The sequence below is a fragment of the Monodelphis domestica genome, chromosome 4, assembly GCF_027887165.1.
Source record: "Monodelphis domestica isolate mMonDom1 chromosome 4, mMonDom1.pri, whole genome shotgun sequence".
Taxonomy (NCBI): domain Eukaryota; kingdom Metazoa; phylum Chordata; class Mammalia; order Didelphimorphia; family Didelphidae; genus Monodelphis; species Monodelphis domestica.
Window position 1 is genome coordinate 191,781,732 of NC_077230.1, and position 19,701 is coordinate 191,801,432.

The following is a 19,701-nucleotide window of genomic DNA, read 5'->3' on the forward strand; positions in this document are numbered from 1 at the left end:
CTTCTTTTCTCCAATCTTGGGGAAGCAGTTTATCACAGTTATTCATACTTTTTAGTCATTGAACAAACTTTTTGTGTGGATCTTATGGGCCAGAAAACTAAATTTAGCTTAACTTAAACTGTGGCTATCCAGATGTTTTGGAGAATAATTGATTCTGAATTGCTATGTTTTCTGAATAAACTAAATTCTTATCCCATTAAGCAACAAAACAGTTCATATTTTATTCATTTCTTTAGATTTCTTTAGAAAGAAGTCTTTCTAAAATACATTATCTACCTCCCTGAGTTTTAAAGCAATATATACTGCCAATAGTTCTTACTGATTAGAATCATCAAGGTGTATACACGTCATTAGACTGGGCTCCTTTGCCCCTTCACTGACACCGGACTACCATTCATTTTCAGACCTTATGCAGTATAGAATTTTTTCTCTATTAACATATTATACCAATGCCTGAGAATGACTTTGAAGCAATTCTATAGTTACAAAAGCTGTGCAAAGCTTAGACAGGTCCTACTTAGCTGGAAATATTTTGAGTATAGGCTGAGTGATGACTGTTTATCTTGTCATCTGAAGAGTAGCATAGTTGATGTTAGATCCCCCCCCATCACAGAAAAACATAAATATTTAATAGTAGCAGGCACTAAAATGTATGTGAAAATGTGTTAATACATTTAATTGGTAAATAATAATAATAATAAATAATAGGCACTATATAATGTTCAAAAAGTTTCCAAAGCACTTTAGAAATATTATTTTAGCCTCACAACAACTTGAGGAAGCCTATTGTTTTCTTCATTTTATAAATGAGAAAATAGAGACAAACAGGTTAAAGGACTCGTCCAGGGACAATAATAAATGTCAAGAGTTGGATTTGAGGGTTTGCAAAAAAAAAAAAAAAGAAATCATCAAGCTTGTCTGAATTATACACACACAGCAATTGCTTGTAGGCCCTGAGTGAATGGCCCAAGAGACTGCTCTATAAGTAAATTTCATACAAAGACCATAAGTGACCTTATGGTATGCATTTTGGGCTTCTCAGAGGATTTTTTAAAAATGTATTTATTCCTTGCTTCTCACCTATGTTCTGGATAAAAGAGTTTGGAGACATTTATTATGGAACTATTTAAAAGTTAGGCGATAGTCTCAGTGGATAGAGAACCAGCCCTGGAGATGGAAGGTTCCAAATTCAAATCTGGCCTCAGACAATTCCTAGCTATGTGACCCTGGCAAGTCGATTTACTCCAAATTGCTAACCCTTGTCATTTTTTTTTTGTCTTAGAACCAAGGTAAAGGTTTTAAAAACATATTTTAATGAAAAAAAGTTAGATGATATAATCCTCTAAAAGGATTTGGGAAGAATAGTTATTTTGAATGTATATGACATTGATCTATTTACTTCTTTCCCTCCATTTTTTGCCAGGAACATATTAACCATGTAAATAATATGGAAAATTCCATTAGCATCATATAAATGTAAAGGTGATGACCCCCCCATCAGTCTACATGAAGAAAGCAGGCTTAAAATAAACTAATTATACTAAATTTAGAAATTTAAAGAATAAGTAATGAAATTAGAATAAGCAGTGTGGTATCATAGAAAGGAGACAACAGGGGAAGAATGGGTTCTAGCTCTGGCTTTGACATTGTGTGCCTTGCATGGGACTCAGTTTCCTCATCTGTAAACAAAAGAATATAGAAGGTGATCCCTGAGATCTCTTCATTTTACCAAGCAAGATTTCATGATTTCTCTCATCTAGTACAATAGATAGCTTATGCCTTTGATGCTTTGTATCGTGTCTTTTTGTTAGATTGTCACACATACACCACAAATGTTCAAAGTTTATGCCTAAAATAGATAGTCTAAGGTATAATGCAAAACAAATACTAAAACCATCTCACCTATCAATTTTAGAAGAGTGTTTTGTAATGTTTGAGGCATGGACAAAGGTGATATTAAATTTCTAAGTCATGGGATACAATTGAGGTTAAAAAAATCCATGTTTACATTGAATTAGCTAGTGGGATTGTTTATTGGTTTGTTGTTATTGTTGATATTTTGCCTATACAGACCAGAGCCTCCTAGTTTTATAGTTATATAACTTTGATCCCCTCCAACAATTTATTCTCCCAAAGCTCAATATTTTCTCCCTTTGCCATAGTCTAAATTTAATTAACCAGCTTTTTCTATCATTGTCAGCTAAAATAACTGAGTGCTCTGTACTATGGACTGACAACAGGTAGAAAATGAAAAGGTCATTAGAAGATGAATGATTTATATTTTAAAGAAAGAAATGGAAACCATGCAGACAAGACCCAACTCAGCACCACTTTTCAGAGAACTGCTGAGAGAAGAGAATTGAGAAGACTCTGATTAGCCTGCTGACAAGTGTGTTGGTGGCTGATTAGTGTTCATGTAAACATCATTTGTGAAGGACTTTCACCACCCTCACATCCTTTCTAGTAAGTTCTATAGTTCACTTAAAATGGTAGGTTGCTGGGCAGTAAACCTAGCATTATTGTTTTACGTAGTACCCTATCTTCTAGAAATAATAATAAAAACCAGTTCAATAAAAATTTGTATTTTACTTCACGTTTCAAGTACCCGAGATATAACAGTAATAAAACGTCTGTATGCCAAACACTCCCTCTTATTGCATTGTGGAATTCGGCTGTTTCTTGCTATTCTGGGTTTCCTAATAGAAAACATAACAAGTGCTCATTATTTAGACTAAGGAGCATTGGAAATATACCTTGCAATTATTTTTCCATTAAGCTTGCATTAGGTCTGAAAGCCCACAGAGCTGATGGTGTTTTGCACAGAAGCTACATATGTTTATGGAGAGAATCAAATCTACCCCAATTTATTGCTTTTTTTTTTTTTACTTAGGTTTTCTCTTTCTCTTAATAATATAATTCCAGAACCTATAAGGACAATGTTCTCCAGTTTCATTCTGGCATATCTCACTTTGATACATTCAAGCAGGCTGGTGCCTTTGCCTAGAATTTGTTCCCTCCTCATCCCAGTTTATTGAAATTCTTTCTCTTTAGCCATGCTCTTAGATGTCACTTTCTCCTGAAGTCTTTCTAGATCTACCCTTCCCCAAGAAAAATGAAATCTACTATGTCCAATTGTCCAAGCACATTTGTCTTTAGTTCATCCTTCCTTATATCTTACTATTTGTATATGTGTTGTTTCCTCCATTCAATGAGGATATTCCCTAAAAGCAGGGGTCGTGTTGCTGTTCTTTATGTTTGTATATTCAGCACCTAGCTGGCCAGAGCCTGGCCCTCCTTGTTTGGGTTGGTTTGGTCGATTCAGATGACCTATGATTTCCACGGTTCTGGAAGCATTCAAATTGCATATTATATACATCTATGGTCAGAATTGTTTTCACGGATGCATATCAGAAACTGCTCAAGGAGGCATTTGGGTGGCTCAGTGGATTGAAAGCCTTGACCAAAGACAGGGGGTCCTGGGTTCAAATCTTACCTTAGACACTCCCTAGCTGTGTGACCCTGGGCAAGTCACTTAACCCCCATTGCCTAGCCTTTACCACTCTTCTGCCTTGGAACCAATATACAGTATTGACTCCAAGATGGAAGAAAAGAAACTTTTTAAAAAAAGAAACTTCTCAGTATTCTCAGTATTAGTGTCTTAGGGAATTGTCTAGGGCATTGAAAGGCTGTGAGTTACTCATGGTCATGTGGCCTGTAGGTATCAGAGATGAGCTTTGAAGACAGATATTCCTGATTCTGAAGCATTCATAAATACTTAATTAAATTATCCATCATGTGTTCTCAAGACATCTTTGTGTTTCACTTTACTTGTACTTTTCCCCCTTCCAGGATCCTTTCTCTTATTAATCCTTCTTAAAAGCCAAGATGATGTCACTTCTTCCAAAAAGCCTTCCTTAACTTACTCAGCTTATGGTGATATTTCTCTTAGTCTGAATTCCCTCCAAACTTATATAATGATAACAATTTATATATAGCACCTTAAAAAGCATTTTTTCTACTAACAGCCCTGTGGGTTAAGTAGTGAAAATATTATCATCTTCATTTTTATATGAACATGCTGATGCTTATCAAGGTAAAAGATCTTACCCAAGACTTCATACCTAATAAATTGTGAAACAGATACTTGAAAACCCTGGGTTTTATGAACTCAGTCCTTGAACTCTCTGACCACAATATCCAGCTTTCTTCCCAAGTACAGTCTATACCCTCATTGACAAAACTGGCATGCGGGCACAGCCAGCACTCAGCCCTTGGGGAGCTGTTCCATTCCCCCTCTTCCCAGTGCCTGAGGACATTTTTGCATGTCCCACTCCTCCCTACAGTCTCCCAAAGCAAGCACTTCCTCCCTCAACTCTCTCTGGTAATCCTGGGGTTCATAGACTGCTTGAATTTACCTTTGGGGCACTAAATCTGGGAAAAGGTTTGCCAACACTGGTCTATATTATAATGTAAACTTACTTACAAGTTTCCTCAGAATTATCTTTAGTTTTTTTGCACATGTATGTTTTGATCTTCAAGTATACTTTAACTTATTAGAGAGCCAGGACTACATCCTTTATATATTCTTTTTAACTACAAAGTATCTTATATAATGTGCTCCACTGAATGAAAACTTCATAAATTCTTGGTCAATTAATAAGCTATTCATGGTATAGTGGAAAGAGCACTTCTTTGAGTGTTAAAAGATGGAGACTTAAATCCTGGATTCCCCATTTACTAGCTTTGTGACCTTGGGGCAACCATGTAACATCTTTAAGTCTTAATTTCTTTGTATATTTAATAAGGTTATCAGATAAGGTGATCTCTAAGGTTTCTTGCAGCTTTAAAATTCTATAGTTCCATGATAAGTTTTTACCACCAATTAAACTAAGCAATACTGAGACTATTGTTTCCATTAGAAAATAAAGTGACAAATAATAGTGAATTTGTAAGTTAGCTTTTGAATGACAAGAAACAATAAGGACAGCTAAGTGGCTCGGTGGATATAACACTGGATCTGGAGTCAGGAAGACCTAAGTTCAAATTGGTCTCAGACATTTACTAGCTGTGTGACCTTGGGCAAGTCACTTACTTAACCCTGTTTGCCTCAGTTTCTTCATTTGTAAAAGGAGCTAGAGAAGAAAATGGCAAACCACTCTAGTATCTTTGTCAAGAAAACTCAGATGGATTTTGTAGAGTCAGGCATGACTGAAATGACTAAACAACAACAAAGCAATAATTCTCAATATACCTTTCACTTACCCAAGATGCAAAAGACTCAAGTCTAAACAAAAGAATTCTGTATCTCGACCCATACCCTTATATCATTCAATCCTAGAGTTATCCAAGACCAATACTATTAGCTGTCCTCCCCCTTTTACTGTCTCTATCCTAGGAACACAGAGCATCCCTGACACTTCATGGCAAGTTAATCTAGAGGCACTTTTGTCATTCCTGGAAGCTTCATTTGTAGCCCTGTGCCCCTTGGCTTTTGGAAAGGCTCTCTACTAAGAGGTGATAGATAGTCCTGTAAATAGAAGTACTGAATCTGGGAACTCATCAGCAGCCCTAGTTCCATATGTGTCACAACTTGGCTTGACTTCCCATAGTACAAACAGAGACTAGAATAAGAGCAACTAGAGATGGTTCTACAATTTCACCATCAATATCATCAGTAAATACAGAAACGCCTCTCTTGAATATCTCTGAAGGATTGAGAATGACCAATTTTGTGCAGTAAAGACAACGATAAAGAAGGAATAAGTCACAGAATCATGGAATCTGAGAGTCAGCAAGGAACTTAGCAGCTGTATAATGTGACCCTGAGTACAGGAAAGTGATTTGGTTCAGGGACAAGGGATCATAAGGCCATATCAGGAAAAACATTGACAAAAAAATTTTCCCCAGCTGTTCTAGTCAAGATGTATGTCACTGTAGTTCTGTTTTAGCAATGAGCTGGAGTCCCTGGGTGTTTTCTCTAGCAAAGCATTTGCAAGTTCTTACTAAGAAAGAAACTGTGTTAGCTGCAGACTATAACTTGGGGGCACCCAGAAGATCCAATTATTATATCTCTGGACAGAGAAGGATTATATCTAAGAACTCACAGCCCCAAACTAGAAAACTTGTCTCTGTCCCAAAGCTGCCTCTCCTGGGTCACAAAAAAGGATTGCAAAACTTTACAATCATTTGCACAGGGCTGAAATAAAAGTAGTTGTCAGAGCCCTGTTCCTGTTTCCCTCCTGTTGTTCTGAATCTAGAAGGAAAGGGGCCACATTCTCTCTCTCTCTCTCTCTCTCTCTCTCTCTCTCTCTCTCTCTCATGCCATGTTCAAATCATGATCATTTTATAGGACATGCACCTGCCTGAAATCTAAAACCACAGGGCTAATTCTGCGATGGGTAACAGCAAGTGGGTATTCCCTGCACTTTGGAATGAGGCCACTGCTAAGTGACTGGTTTTTCTTACTGTATTACTATGAGACAACAGTTTATGATAACAGTTTTGGATTTAGAATGAGTAGAATAAATATAAGTAGTATGAATTGGAACAGAGTTTCTGTATTTCCTCAAGGGATGGACAGGAGCATTAACTAAAAAACCAGCTTTATTCTTTCCTGTTGCATGCCATCGTCCAGGCTTGTGCCTCATATTCTAATTTGTGCCATTGTCCTAGAGTGCCCAGGAATCTGCACTGGGTTAAGAGGGTAGACTAGGATGGGGGAGGAAGGGGTGGGATTAGCTCATTCTCCTCTGTGTGATAGGAAATTGTGCTGATTAAAATCTTATTAAGTGGTTTTGGCTAAGTTGAATAGCCCTTCTGGAATTTGCTTTCCTCTTCATAAAGAGGGTTCTGAATAAACTCAATCATAGGATCATAGAAATTTAAGCTAAAAGAGACTTCTAGCTCAAAATCCAGAATATGGGGGAGAGAGATAGAGAATAAGAGAGAGAGAGACAGAGACAGAGGCATAGACATAGAGAGAAGCAGTAGGAGAAGGAGGAGGATAGAAGGATAGAGACTCTTTTGTTGCCTATTTTATTCTGATATATTTATTTTGCCAGGAAAAAAAGCACTCAATTTGAGTAAGTTCACACATTTGATCTTTTGATCAGAGGAATGAAGATTTAGCAGGATAAGGAACCTTAAGAAGTCATCTAGCCTAATCTCATTATATGGGAAGAGGAAATTAAAACCTAGAAAGATAAGAGTTGCTCAGCCACACAGTAAATGGCATGTCTTCTCACTGCAAATGGAAGCATGCTTTCTTCTACATTTCTTTTTTCTGTTTTTCCAATGAATATTGCCAATTCACTTAAAATGACAGCTTCCATTTTGAACTCTTTGGTTTCCATATCCAACTGATTGCCAATGACATAGGATCATGGATTTTGGAGATGGAAAGAATGTTAGAGGTGATGAAGACAGAATCAACCTTCCTAGGATCCATTTTTTAAAAGAAATCTATTTACAAATGAGTTAGAAACCATGCAAAAATCATTATCCAGAACTATAACCAAAGACTTTCATGCTGAACCACTTTTTCTTGTACCTGATGACATATTCCCAACAACAAACTTGAAAGAAGCTCAGATTCCCCAAACCATAGACTACTGTCCAATAGATAAAAACCATTGGAAAGAAGGAAGGAAGCCACCTGATGGTGCACTGAGCAAAGATGAGGTCTAAATACCAAGCAGTAGTCAGTTTTAGTGAATAGCACAGCTTTTGGTCATTTATCTGTTCTTTCCACCAGACCTCATTTATCTCTTCTCTAGTTGTGCAGTACTGTGAGATGCGGGTCAACTCTTCCTCATATTTATCGGCTTTAGCGTGCCAGACCATACTGTCACCTTGGAGTATTTCGAGCTGCTGCTGGAGAGTCTTTGCAGAAACATTAAAGCAGGTCTAGCAATGAGAGGAGAAAGAAAATGATAGAGGGAAAAGATCAAACAGTAATGAGAGGAATCTACTGTCACATTTTGAAATATGGCATTTCTAAACACCATTGTTGTTGGTTTTAAATAAAATGACTTCTGATTTGCCCTAACTGTAGCTTATTAAAATACAATTGTTTCAGAGAGAAGCCACCATCCAATATGGGAAATGCTAACGATTACATTCACAGCCCTGAAGCTCCATGTTCAGATCATTTGTTCATCAGATTCGGCCATCTCAAAGACACCATTCAGTTTAAGGTATAATCTATCCTTCAAAAAGCATAAAATATGCATTGGAAAACTTGGTTCTTACACTATCATTTTCTTGTCATCTCTAGCTTAGCTTTAGTTTCTTTTATGCATGTCTCCAATCTCTACTCAGAAGCTGCACAGGCTAAATTACAGATGCAGATTTGAGAACAATTTACATTATTTGTACAAAGGAGTCCGGCACCTTTTTCTCCCTTGTGCTAAAATCTCTTACAAAAATAGACTCTTCTAAAAGGACAAGTTTTCTCTAGAAATGGGAAATTTTTTTAGAGTAGGGATTAAACCCACTAACAGAAGAACAGCAATTTTTTTCCTATCAATGCCTTTTGGATTTTTTTTTGAGGGGGTGAAGGAGTAACACTTTAGGCACATTGTACTGTGTGCAGCCTAGTGATAGTCCTAAAGAAACTGTTGGCAAAGAATTCATCATGATTTACTAATACTTGATGGAGTGTGGCCTTAATTCAAATCAGAAATTCAAGGAAAGAAAGAAAGAAATGGTTTAAAAATTAATTGGTGTCTAGTGTCTAATTCATTAGAATTTGGACTTAGCTGGTTTTCCTCCTGTCAGCTCTGCTGTTTCTATTATTAGAATATCATGAAGCAGATCAGGTATCACCATGGGAAAAAAAGTAGGATTTCCAGTGTAGTATCTGGAAATAAGGAAAGCTAAATTCTAAACTTCACTCTGCCATTAACTAGATATGTAGTCTGCTGGGAAGTCATTTCCCCTCTCTGTTTCCTCAGATGTCAAATAAAGATCTTGAACTCCATGTTTTTATTCTAAAAGACTATCTCTAATGTTCAGTGGTTCCGGAGCTTCTTTTTCTGATTTCCCTCTTTTTACTTTGCCTCTTTTGCCATAGGGTAAAATAGAAAAGAAACAAACAAAAAATAATCCTACCAGTAGCTATACTTTATGAGTTATTATTGTATTACACTATGTTTTTACCTATCAGGGGACTGCTTTTATAGGTTAGTCCAACTCCCAGCTGCAATTAGGTAAAACTAATATCTTTCTTCTAAATTACTTACAGGTTGCTGCACTGCTGAAATGATGTTCATTCCTGAGGAAAGCGCAAGTTTATAAAGATGTTCTATATGAGCCTGCTTTTCTTGAGAACGACGAAGGTGAACTTTAGCATTGAAAGTGTCATCCCATTCAAGAATTGACTCAAAAAACTCCAGTTCTCCTGATTTGGTGAGACTTTCCAGCTGAAATGCAATAGATTAACAATCACACACTGCCTTTTCAAGAAGAGCCTTCAGGGCAGATTTTAAATAATCAATATCCCTGAGCTTACAACCTTTTAAATTTTAATTTCTTTTACCAGTGAGTTATAATTCTATCAATAACTTCCCTTGTTATTGGTGTCATCACCACAATTAATTAATTACTCATTAAGTACCACATTAATAATAGCTTGTTGCTTTTAATAATTACATGTAATAATTAATTACTTCATTAATACTACATTAATATTAGCTGCATATGTGCTAAATGAATTAAGAGGAAGAAGTGAACACTGTATTCTGGGGTGTTGGGAAAAAACTCAAGTTTGAAGAAGAGTAATATTTAGATAATGATAGAAAATGAGAAAGGGCTCTCCTGGGAGGTATATGTATAAGGAAAGGCACAGAAATAAAAATGTCAATGGCATGGCAAAGGGTCAGTTTGGCAACAGTGAAGGCTTCCCTAGGACGGCATTTCTCAAATTGTGTTCTAGGGACCCCATAGATCCATGAGATTCTTTCAGGGAATCTGAGAGGTCAAAACTATTTTTACAACAATAGTAAAGTGTTTTAACATCATGTAGTAAATATTAATGGATATTATCTACATTAAAGTTCTTGGGGGGATCCTCAGTAATTTTTAAGAGAATAAAGAGGCTTTAAGACCAAAATATTTTTATGACCACTGCTTTAGAAGAAAGTATACCTTCTAAAAAGGTATACTTTGAAAGCAGGCTATAGAAGGCCTCAGATTTCATCTCTATAGTTTAGATTTTCCTCTATAGGCAAAGGATTAAAGGCATTTTTTGGTAAAATTTATTTTTGTTTATTTTCACAAAAATAGTCTGAAAGATAAGTGATATAATTCTTACTTTCTCCTTGACACTATGGAATCTGACTGCTTTAGAGAGTATGTTCTCATAATCTTTGCGTCTCTCTTTCTGCTTCTGATGAAGTTGAGTGAGGTCCTTTAACTGTTGAGTCTTCTCCTTTACAGGTGCTCCTTTGAGGTTTAAGACTTCAAATACTTTTAGAAGGTACCAGACCTCAGCATCCAATTGCTAGAGAATGATAAAAGACAATAAAATTAATCCAAATTTTGGAAAATCTCTTATTTTATAGTTTATCATGTTACAAACCTAATAAGGCATATCTGTCCTTAAAATTAAATGAACTAAAAATGAGATTTTTCTATGAACTGATAAAAAAAAATGACAGTGGACAAAATGCCACTTGTCATAGTACATTAGTATAAAAAGTTTGTCATGATTCATAGGGTGGAGGAAGTACTTCTTTGAGATCACATCATTTATTTCAGGAGTAGCCAAAAAGTCTTCATAAGATGGCAATCACATGCTAGCTTAACAACAGCAGAGAGTTCTTATTCATTAAGCAAATGAACTAACAATCTGGCTGAATATTAAATAGACAAGTGTCAGGTATTAAAAAAAAAGAAAATTGAACAAATATGGGAGATTATTTGCCACATACAAATATGGCAGAGACATCATGAGGATGACTCAGTAGCTGAGCAGCAATTTTGAAGTATTACTTAAACAGCAAGGACACTGGGTTTCATAGTAGTAGTAGTAGTAGTAGTAGTCGTCTCTCGGTAACAGAGGATGACAATTGTCTTTGTGCTTTTTTGTGCACAAAGACACTTGTGCATGAAGATTTAAGTGGAAAAGTCGATGCACAGAGACAGTCCCACTCTCTCGGTGTTGGAAGGGTCCAATGGCACGAAAAGTCGTTACACCTGGAGACTTCCTCAAGCTGCATTGGATGGCCATGTTGTCCTTTGTGCTCCAACACGCCCTGAGCACTCCACAGTGCTTTGCTGCGTCGCCATCTCAGCCGTTGAACCTTCTTATTGGTTTCTTCCGTCTGTTCCGCCGAAGCAATCTTCACATGCTGGGTGAGCAAAGCCCTAGTTCACCAGGGGTCGACGACCCGATGGCTACCCTCACAAGGTTTGGCTGACCTGTCGAAGCCGTTGCCCGGTGTGTGGCCACTGCCTCATGCTAGCAGCTACTGGGAGCCACAAGTGAGAGCTGGGTGTCAGGTGGGAGTCAGAGGCTGGAGAGCTGCCCTAGGAGGGCACAACAAGCCCTCCATACCAAAGATATTACTCCTCCCTGAGTACCCCATACACCCCACTGGGTTTCATAAATAACCCACAATACCCAGAAGCCAGGAAGTTTTCTCTCATTAAAATGCACTGCTCAGACCAAACAGAAAATGGGCAGTGCCTTGGGTATCCAACTAGTAAGGGCTGAGAAACTTAAAGAGCATTTGAAAGAACTACCAAAAAAGTTTTCTGGCCTTGGAATAAGTGGTCAAAAGTTGAAGAGACTAAGAATCTAACCTTCAAAATCAAGACAATATGGAAAGACCTGATTAATCTTTGAATCTTATTATAATATTTCTTGAACCCCTATTATGTGTGTTGTACTGTGAGGGTTTATGGCAAATAGCAACACAAAATCTTTAAGTTGGAAGGGATTTCCAAAGCCACATGTAGTCCGATTCTTACCTGAATAAGAATTTCTCCTACCAATGTAGGGGAGTGCATATTTAGCTTATTTTTAGAGTCTTCTAATGAGGGGAAGCATTGCATTCCAAGGGAGTCCACTGTAGTTTTTGGCAGTGTGGAGTTAGACTTGGAAGGAAGGGTGAGATTTAAATAAGTAAAGAAAAGGGAGAATGGGATTCCATGGAGGAAAAGGGACAAAGAAAAGTCCCCATACAAGGAAGTTTTACCTTAAATCAAAATTAACCTCTATGAAAATTCTACTCATTGCTACTAATTTTCCCTCAGGTCTCATAGGAAGAGAATAATTTCCACTCATTGAACTGTCCATCAAAGTCCATCAAATTCTTAAGCAGCTAGATAGCTATCACGTTTTTCTCCGGGCTTACCATCTCCAGTTCCTTCATATGTCATGACCTCAATACTGCCAACCTGACTTCCTTTCCCTGAAAGTTCTTCACTTTCTCAATAAACTTCTTAAAATGTGATGTTCATAATCTCAGTGAAGTGAGAAATGAAACCCATATAAAAACTGATATGGTAGCAAATTTCAATCACAAAGCATATACAATAATTACTTTGCATATGAAGTCATCATTGTTAACTGGAATGATCCAGGAAGACTTTTAAGAAACTTATGTGAGACTTTTACTAGGTCTTAAATAGTAGATTATTATATGAAGAGATGAAAGAGGTAGAAACTTCACAGGCAGGCTAATCATTATAAGCAAAGATTCAGAAATAGGAATGAGAGCAAAGGGTGCCTGGAAAATAGCAAACTGATTAAACTAATAAGAGCAGTAGGTAACACTGGGAAATAAAGTTGGACTCATGCTGGAGACAACTATAGGTGATTGAATTTTTTCCTATAATAAAATGAGAAACATTTAAAAAATTAACCGAGTGGTAGGGATTATTTTATATTTCTAAAAACCCTTACTTTCTATCTTAGAATCAATACTGTTTATTGGTTCCAAGGCAGAAGATCAGAAAGGGCTAGGCAAGTGACTTGCCCAGGGTTGCACAGCTGGGAAGCATCTGATGCCAGATTTGAACCTAGAACCTTTGGTCTCTAGTCCTGGCTCTCAATTCACTGAGCCACCTATCTGCACCTAAGCAATTATTTTAAAAGATTCATCTGATGACTTGTAAAAAGTGAATTTTTAAAAGATTAATCTGATTACTTACAAAGAGTGGATTTGAGCATGGGGAGACAAGAAAAAGAGAGAAAAAAACAGTTAACTATTGCAAAAGAATTGGCATAGGGTCAGAAAGGGGGCATAGTGGAAATAGAAAAGAAGGAAAAGATAATGTGAAAATAGTATTGGAAAAGGAAGGGGTAGTGAAGCAGAGAGGGAGAAGTCAAAATGTTCTCAAGTTCTGAGTTTAAGTGACTGGGAGAGTATTATTAACTGAAATAAGAAAGTTGCGGGAGAGAGGACCCAGTTTATGGAAAAAGATGAGTTCAGTTTTAGATAAATTGAGTTTAAGATAAAGATAGCATTTGGCTCCAGGTAGAAATATCCAGGGGTAACTGAAGATAAAACCCAGCAGGAAGGTCTGGACCCAGGACATCGATTTGAATAAAAATTAGAGTTGAGGTTTTGACAGTAAATCAGTCATCCAAAGAAGAGATTAGAGTGAAGATAAGATACAGTTTGGAGGTAGGAGTTTTCCATATAAGAAATGGGACTATTCTTCAATATCTTGAAAATAAAATAAGATGTCCTGGGCTTATATTATTGCTTAACAGATTTATTATACTGGCTCCAAAGAAATTCTCTGTAGTGATGAGTTACTAAACAAAATGGTTATTTTCCAGGAGAGCTCCATAAATAGAAAGGTAACCAAGATGGGGAAGTGATTGAAAATCACTTTCTATGAAGATAACTTGAAGGAACTAAGGATATTTAACCTCGCATGCTTTACACAGAATAGAGAATAGAATGAAAACTGACTTCAGGAATTTGAAAGACTATCTATCATGTAGAAGAGAAATTTGTTTAGCCTGACTCCAGAGAAGCAAAGAGTGGATATTAAATGGAGGCAGATTATAGCTTGATAAAAAGAGAGAGAAATCTGATAATTAGAGCTGCCTCAAAATAGAATTTGCTACCTCACTCTTCCCATTCATTGGAGGTCTTAGAGTGGAGGCTGAATGATCACGTGGGGTATAGTTAGAGGAGACACCTGTTCAGGACTAGCTAACCCCTCAGGTCCCTCGCATTTCTGAGATACTGTGATTCTATGATAACACCTTAGGAAGGCCATGCATGGCACACGAGCAAATCTATGGAGAAGCCTCTATCCCTTCAAGCCAGTAGATCGTTGAAGTCAATTGTTATATAACAGTGACAAAAAGATAGGTCTGGTGTTCTCATTTTGCAGCAGAGAGATCCTAAGTGAAGAAGACAGCACATATTGTCCACAGAGTGCCCTGGCTACCTTTTTGAGTTCTGTGCCAAGCTGAGGAGGGGTTCAGAGGGAGAAAAGTATTGCAACCCATGCTGGCTGGCCAGCAGCCATGAACATGACTCAGTCTTTATATCACCCACTCCTTCTGTAACTTTGCCATTTAAGGCAAAGGGGTAAAGGAAAATTAGCCACAAATAGCCATGGATGACAGTAAGGTACCAAGAATTGGGGTGGGGTGGGGACAATCACAGGTTAATACTGGGATGATTTGGTTGACAGAGACCTAGCAATCAGGGAAGGTAGGGAATGCTTGTCAGCAGCAGGCAACCCCCACTCTTCAGAGTTTCTGTCTAGAAAAACAATGGCAATTAGTTTCCCGGGGAAAATAATTTAGAAGAAATATGCAATTGTATATATTCCTGACACTCTTTCAATTTAAATGAAAACGACTCTCACAAAACATATAAACAGAATCTTGTAGACAAAAAGTGTCATGTATATGCCTGAGTATACAAACACACAGACACCTCCAGCTGCACAGAAAATAACCAATAGAGAAAATTTGTTTTTAAAAAGAACTTTAGCACTGTTATAGAAGGAAATTTTCTCTCTTTTTTTAAAGAGTGTAATTTGCCAGGCTATTGAAATAAATTATGTAAATTGCAACTGAATGCTTTTCCATTTTCATGCCACTCAACAAAGTCCATCCATCTATTTCCTCACCTGAAACTGAGGTTTCATTTGGTTCCATTTTTTTTGTAGATGTAAGAGGCTGTGAAGGCTGCCTCCAAGGTTAAGTGCGGACACAGGCATAAGCGCTTCCTGAAGAAGTTTTAAGTTCTGAGTTGTCTGAAATAAATATTGGATGGCTCTTAGTATACTTTCTTCAGTCATAAAAGCAAATATTTCACTGTCATTTTAGAGATGTGGTATACCTCCACATTTCATCAACTCTCTGTTACCAGGGAGGTTTCTATGACATGGAAGGATCTGGCAGAGTTCTCACCAGGAACTTATTTTTAAACCACAAGAGACTGGAAATATGGACTCAGATTGTTCCCTTCAATTAGAATGCACTTACCTCTTTCAGCTGATCTTTAAAGGCTCCCCACTGCTGTTTAACTGACTTATCTTGATTCACCTGCAACTGCCTTGCAATCCAGAGATTCTTGAGTTCCTCCCTTTCTGCATCTTGATTTTCTAGCATGTTCTCAGTAATATGTATAACATTTTTCACCTTTAATATGATGTCCTCATTTGCCTGAAAATTAAATGAAGAATATTGCTGTCCTTTTTCCAAGGTATAAAACATCTTTTCAGAGAATGCATAATTTTAAAGGGCAAAAAAATTGGAGCTAGTAAAAATAGACTATGTGATATCTAATAATTTACTAAGTCCAGAGTTTTCCATTTTAGAGACAGAGTTGACCTCTGAGAATATGTTCTGTGTTCATGTGATTGTCAAGACTCCAGTTGTCCTTAATTTTCTTCAAAACTTTACTTTTAAAAAGAAATGAAGGAATCAAATAAATGATCTAGAAATTTAGTGGTCAAGATTTTTGAAATGTAGTACATTGAATAGTTATATCACTGATATTTAAATACAGTTGCCAAATCATTGGAAGTAGAGCATCACTTGGTGGGAAGAAATGAATTTTTGGACTTCCATGCACTTGAGACTTAAAAAAATATTAAAAGATACCCTTCACTAATTCCCAGATCCCTGATTTAATTTGTATATGTGCTTTCTTCATTGACATGCTATATAACTCCTCTGTACTAGAGTAGATGGTCTTCAGGATTTTACTATCAATACAAATTTATCATGTTTTGTGGTTAACCTGGTGAGGTGACTCTCCACTCATATGAATGACACAGTCTACTAAATGACCTGCTCTCCAAGACATTCTAGCTTAAAGGAATTGACAGAATTTGGGTTCCTTCTCCAGCATAACTTTTAAGAACTAGTTAGGAATTGAGGAATTTAAGAACTAGTGTAGGAATTTCTACAACTTTGGTGGGAAGATATTTTTTTAAACCTTGCCTTCTATCTTAGTAGTATAATAAATGAAAAGTGGAATTATTAATTGTAATATTAATAAAATATTATGGTCACCCTAGAGCAGAGGCAGGCGAGAGAGAGAGAGAGATCGCATTTCTGTTTGATGAACTCTGTTCTATTCAATTTAATTTAATAAGTATTTTTGAGTATCTTTTCGATGAGTTCCTCCCTCATTCCTCAAATGCATTCCTCTCTCATTTCTACTTTATAAAATCCCCCTCTTCTTTCAAGAAACAGCTCAGACCCCACCTTCCTGATGAAATCTATCCTTATCCCTTCATGCAGGTGATAAAGTATATAGAACGCTGGGCCTGGAATCAGGAAGACCTTACTCACTGAGTGACCCTGGGCAAGTCACTTAACTATCTGCCTAAGTTTCCTCAATTGTAAAATGGTAATAATAATAGCACACCTACTTCTCACAGTTGTTGTGAGGAGAAAATGGTATATTTCCAAATTACCTGACCCAATAAGTACTTAATAAATTCTTGTTCTCTTTCTCCTTCAACTACTACTGTCCTTTCTCTCTCAAACCCCCTTATATTTAGACAAATTTATTTGTATTTATTTTCTTTATATTTTTTTCAGTAGATATGTTTTTCTTCTTATAATGTAAACTCTTTATAAATGAAATTGTTTTATTCATTATGCTTGTAACCCCAGGACCTGACATGATGTCTGAGACATTATAGACATGTAATAAATATTTGTTGATTGAGTGCCTATGTGTCAACTAAAGGAAAAAAATTTAAATATTTAAATCACAGAAATCTGTGGGTTAACTAAATTAAGCTGAACTTGAGGTGCTTGATAGTATTTTGTTTTTACCTTGCCACATAATCTGACTAATTAAAGAACTTGGTTAAGTTGAGTTTTTAAAGATGCATCATTTTTTAATAGAGCCCATAACTGTCATATTCATGATGTATGCTATCTATTACCACTCAATCTGTAAAGGTAAACTACTCTCTGCCAAGTCATCCACTTGAATTTTGGTTTATAAGTCAATCTCTTTTGAGTGCATTTAACCTTGAGTAATCCTAAAAATAACCATGATAAAGTAGAATATGATAAGGATAAGAATTATCTAGACAAAGTGTTGTTAAAAAAATGGTGAGAAAGAATTAATCACTTTCAGCTAGAGACTAAGATTTGTGGGTGGTGGAGGAAGAAGGGGAAGAAAGGAACCTGAAACAGCCTTGAAGGAAGTCATAGATGAACAGGAAATATATCCTAGACATATGAAACAACCTGATTGTTCACAAGAATGCACGATAAAATCACGGTATATTTAGTATATGTTAGTATATTGTTAGTATATAAGCAACAGGCTATCTGCCTATGGTAAGTCTAATGATATAACAATCCCCTCTAGTGATTCATGTGGAGACATATTACTTAGAGGAGCCCAGAAAACATTGCTAAAAAGGATTATGAAGTCGTGGCTTTAAGAAAAAAATGAAATCTTTGGGGAAACAGGTGATGTTTTCATTACTTCCAATTAAAGGCAGAAGAAAAAAGATTTGGGGAGTGAACAGTTAGTTAAATTATGTCTGAAAATAGCATGTGGACTTCACAAAAACAGCTTAAAATATAGGAATAATCAGCTTGACTGGAAATGGAGTCTGCCTAACAAAGGCCCATAAAAATATACTAGTAAAGCTAAGTAAATGGGGATTTAAATGGATGGGGGAAGAAACAAGGGGAATAAAATTGCCTCAAATGATCTAACAGTTTGTGTAATATTAATCAAAATTTGTTATATGCCCACTATATGCCAGGCATTGTGCTAAATTCTGGTGATACAAAAAGGGAAAATACAGTTTATACTCTCAAGGTACTCACAATCTAATGGAGGTTACAACAAGCAAACAAGTATGTTCAAACAAGCCATGTGCAGAATAAATAGGAAAATATAAAAGAGGGAAGTCACCAGAATTAAGAAGGATCAGGAAAGGCTTCCTGTATAAGATGGGATTTTAGTTGGGACCTAAAGAAAGCCAGGAAAACAAGTACATAGAGATGAGGAGAGAGAAAATATCAAGCACAAGGGACAGCCAGAGAAAATTCCTAGGGTTGGTAAAAATGTGCCATTATGTGAGGGACAGCAAAGAGGTTAATGTCATTAGATGTGGTGCTGTGTAAGGTATAAGACTGAAAAAGTGGGATAAAGAGAATAGGAGAAAAAATAATATGTAAGAAGAGAGTCAGTTAAAGTCATGTTCTCATATATTTTTTAAACTACTCAAAGTATGGGTTAAAAAAGGGTAAATTGTTTATCTAATATAGAAAGACAATTTGACTTCATACATACTGCCGAAATTTGGTAGGATAGGACTGATGATGAATTTGGCACCAGAAGCATATATTTAATTTAAAAGAAATGCTGTACATAAAAACATGTAAATGTAAGAATTTGAAACAACATGGTAGGGAACTTTGGGGAAAGGATCAATAGAAGTAAAATCAGAAATGGTTATGAATTACTTGGGAAAAGCAATAATTTTGTATAATTTCTATGCTGAGTTAATTCAGAACAAGTTGTTTTTTCTATCTGTAGTTAATTCTCTCAGTTAATTAAAGGATTCCTTTCCATACATGTACTTCATTACTCTCACTCTTGTGTGTTTTTAAAGAGGATATTACTCTAGAGAAACATGAAAAAGTATTGCCCTAAAAGAGTACACTTCAATGAGTATTAAAGATATATTGCAGAGTCTGTAGCTATGGGAAAATTGAGCATTTCCAGGGTTATTCAAGTCAACAATAAAATCTACTTAATTTCAGAGAAGTATCAAGTATCCGTAGACAAGAAACAATGCCCCAAAGTGACAAACTATTTTTGCAAAATAGGCTGAGAAGTCCTTGGAAAATAATCAAAAACTTCAGAGGGACCCAGCAGATAGAAGGATTATATATTTCTCTACAATGTGCCACAGGCATCTTGAAATTGGAATAACAGGAAGAAGACTACTAAATTAAAAAATTGCTAACTATTCCCTTGTAGATGTTTAACACAGACAAGATAATCAAAGACAAGAATACTGAAGACTGGAAGAAGGATCATTTTCACAATAAAAATGCTTTTTTCACTCAAGGCTATATACCAAAACCATTATCAGAAGTCCAATCTGAAGGGCAGAAAAAAAAAAGATGAAGTCCAGTCTGATAATTATAGAAACTCCCAAATGAAAATGGGATACTACAACATGCCTCTGTGCCATGCCACGCATTGTGAAAAATTAAGAGACAGA

At 36.3% G+C, this 19,701-nt stretch overlaps 1 protein-coding gene across 6 annotated transcripts in view; it reads right to left on the reverse strand.

Moving 5' to 3' along the window:
• CCDC141 (coiled-coil domain containing 141) overlaps positions 1 to 19,701 on the reverse strand; it is a 325,959-nt gene that overhangs the window by 68,668 nt on the left and 237,590 nt on the right. For 5 of the 6 annotated variants that reach the window (XM_007494445.3, XM_056794081.1, XM_007494446.3 and 2 more), the window contains 5 exons: positions 15,467 to 15,646; positions 15,109 to 15,234; positions 10,313 to 10,501; positions 9,243 to 9,422; positions 7,756 to 7,905 (listed from right to left, as the gene is read on the reverse strand). In XM_007494445.3, coding sequence (XP_007494507.2) covers positions 7,756 to 7,905; positions 9,243 to 9,422; positions 10,313 to 10,501; positions 15,109 to 15,234; positions 15,467 to 15,646 — 825 coding nt within the window. The remainder of the gene's footprint in view (positions 1 to 7,755; positions 7,906 to 9,242; positions 9,423 to 10,312; positions 10,502 to 15,108; positions 15,235 to 15,466; positions 15,647 to 19,701) is intronic. The other variant, XM_056794080.1, reaches the window with a different exon arrangement.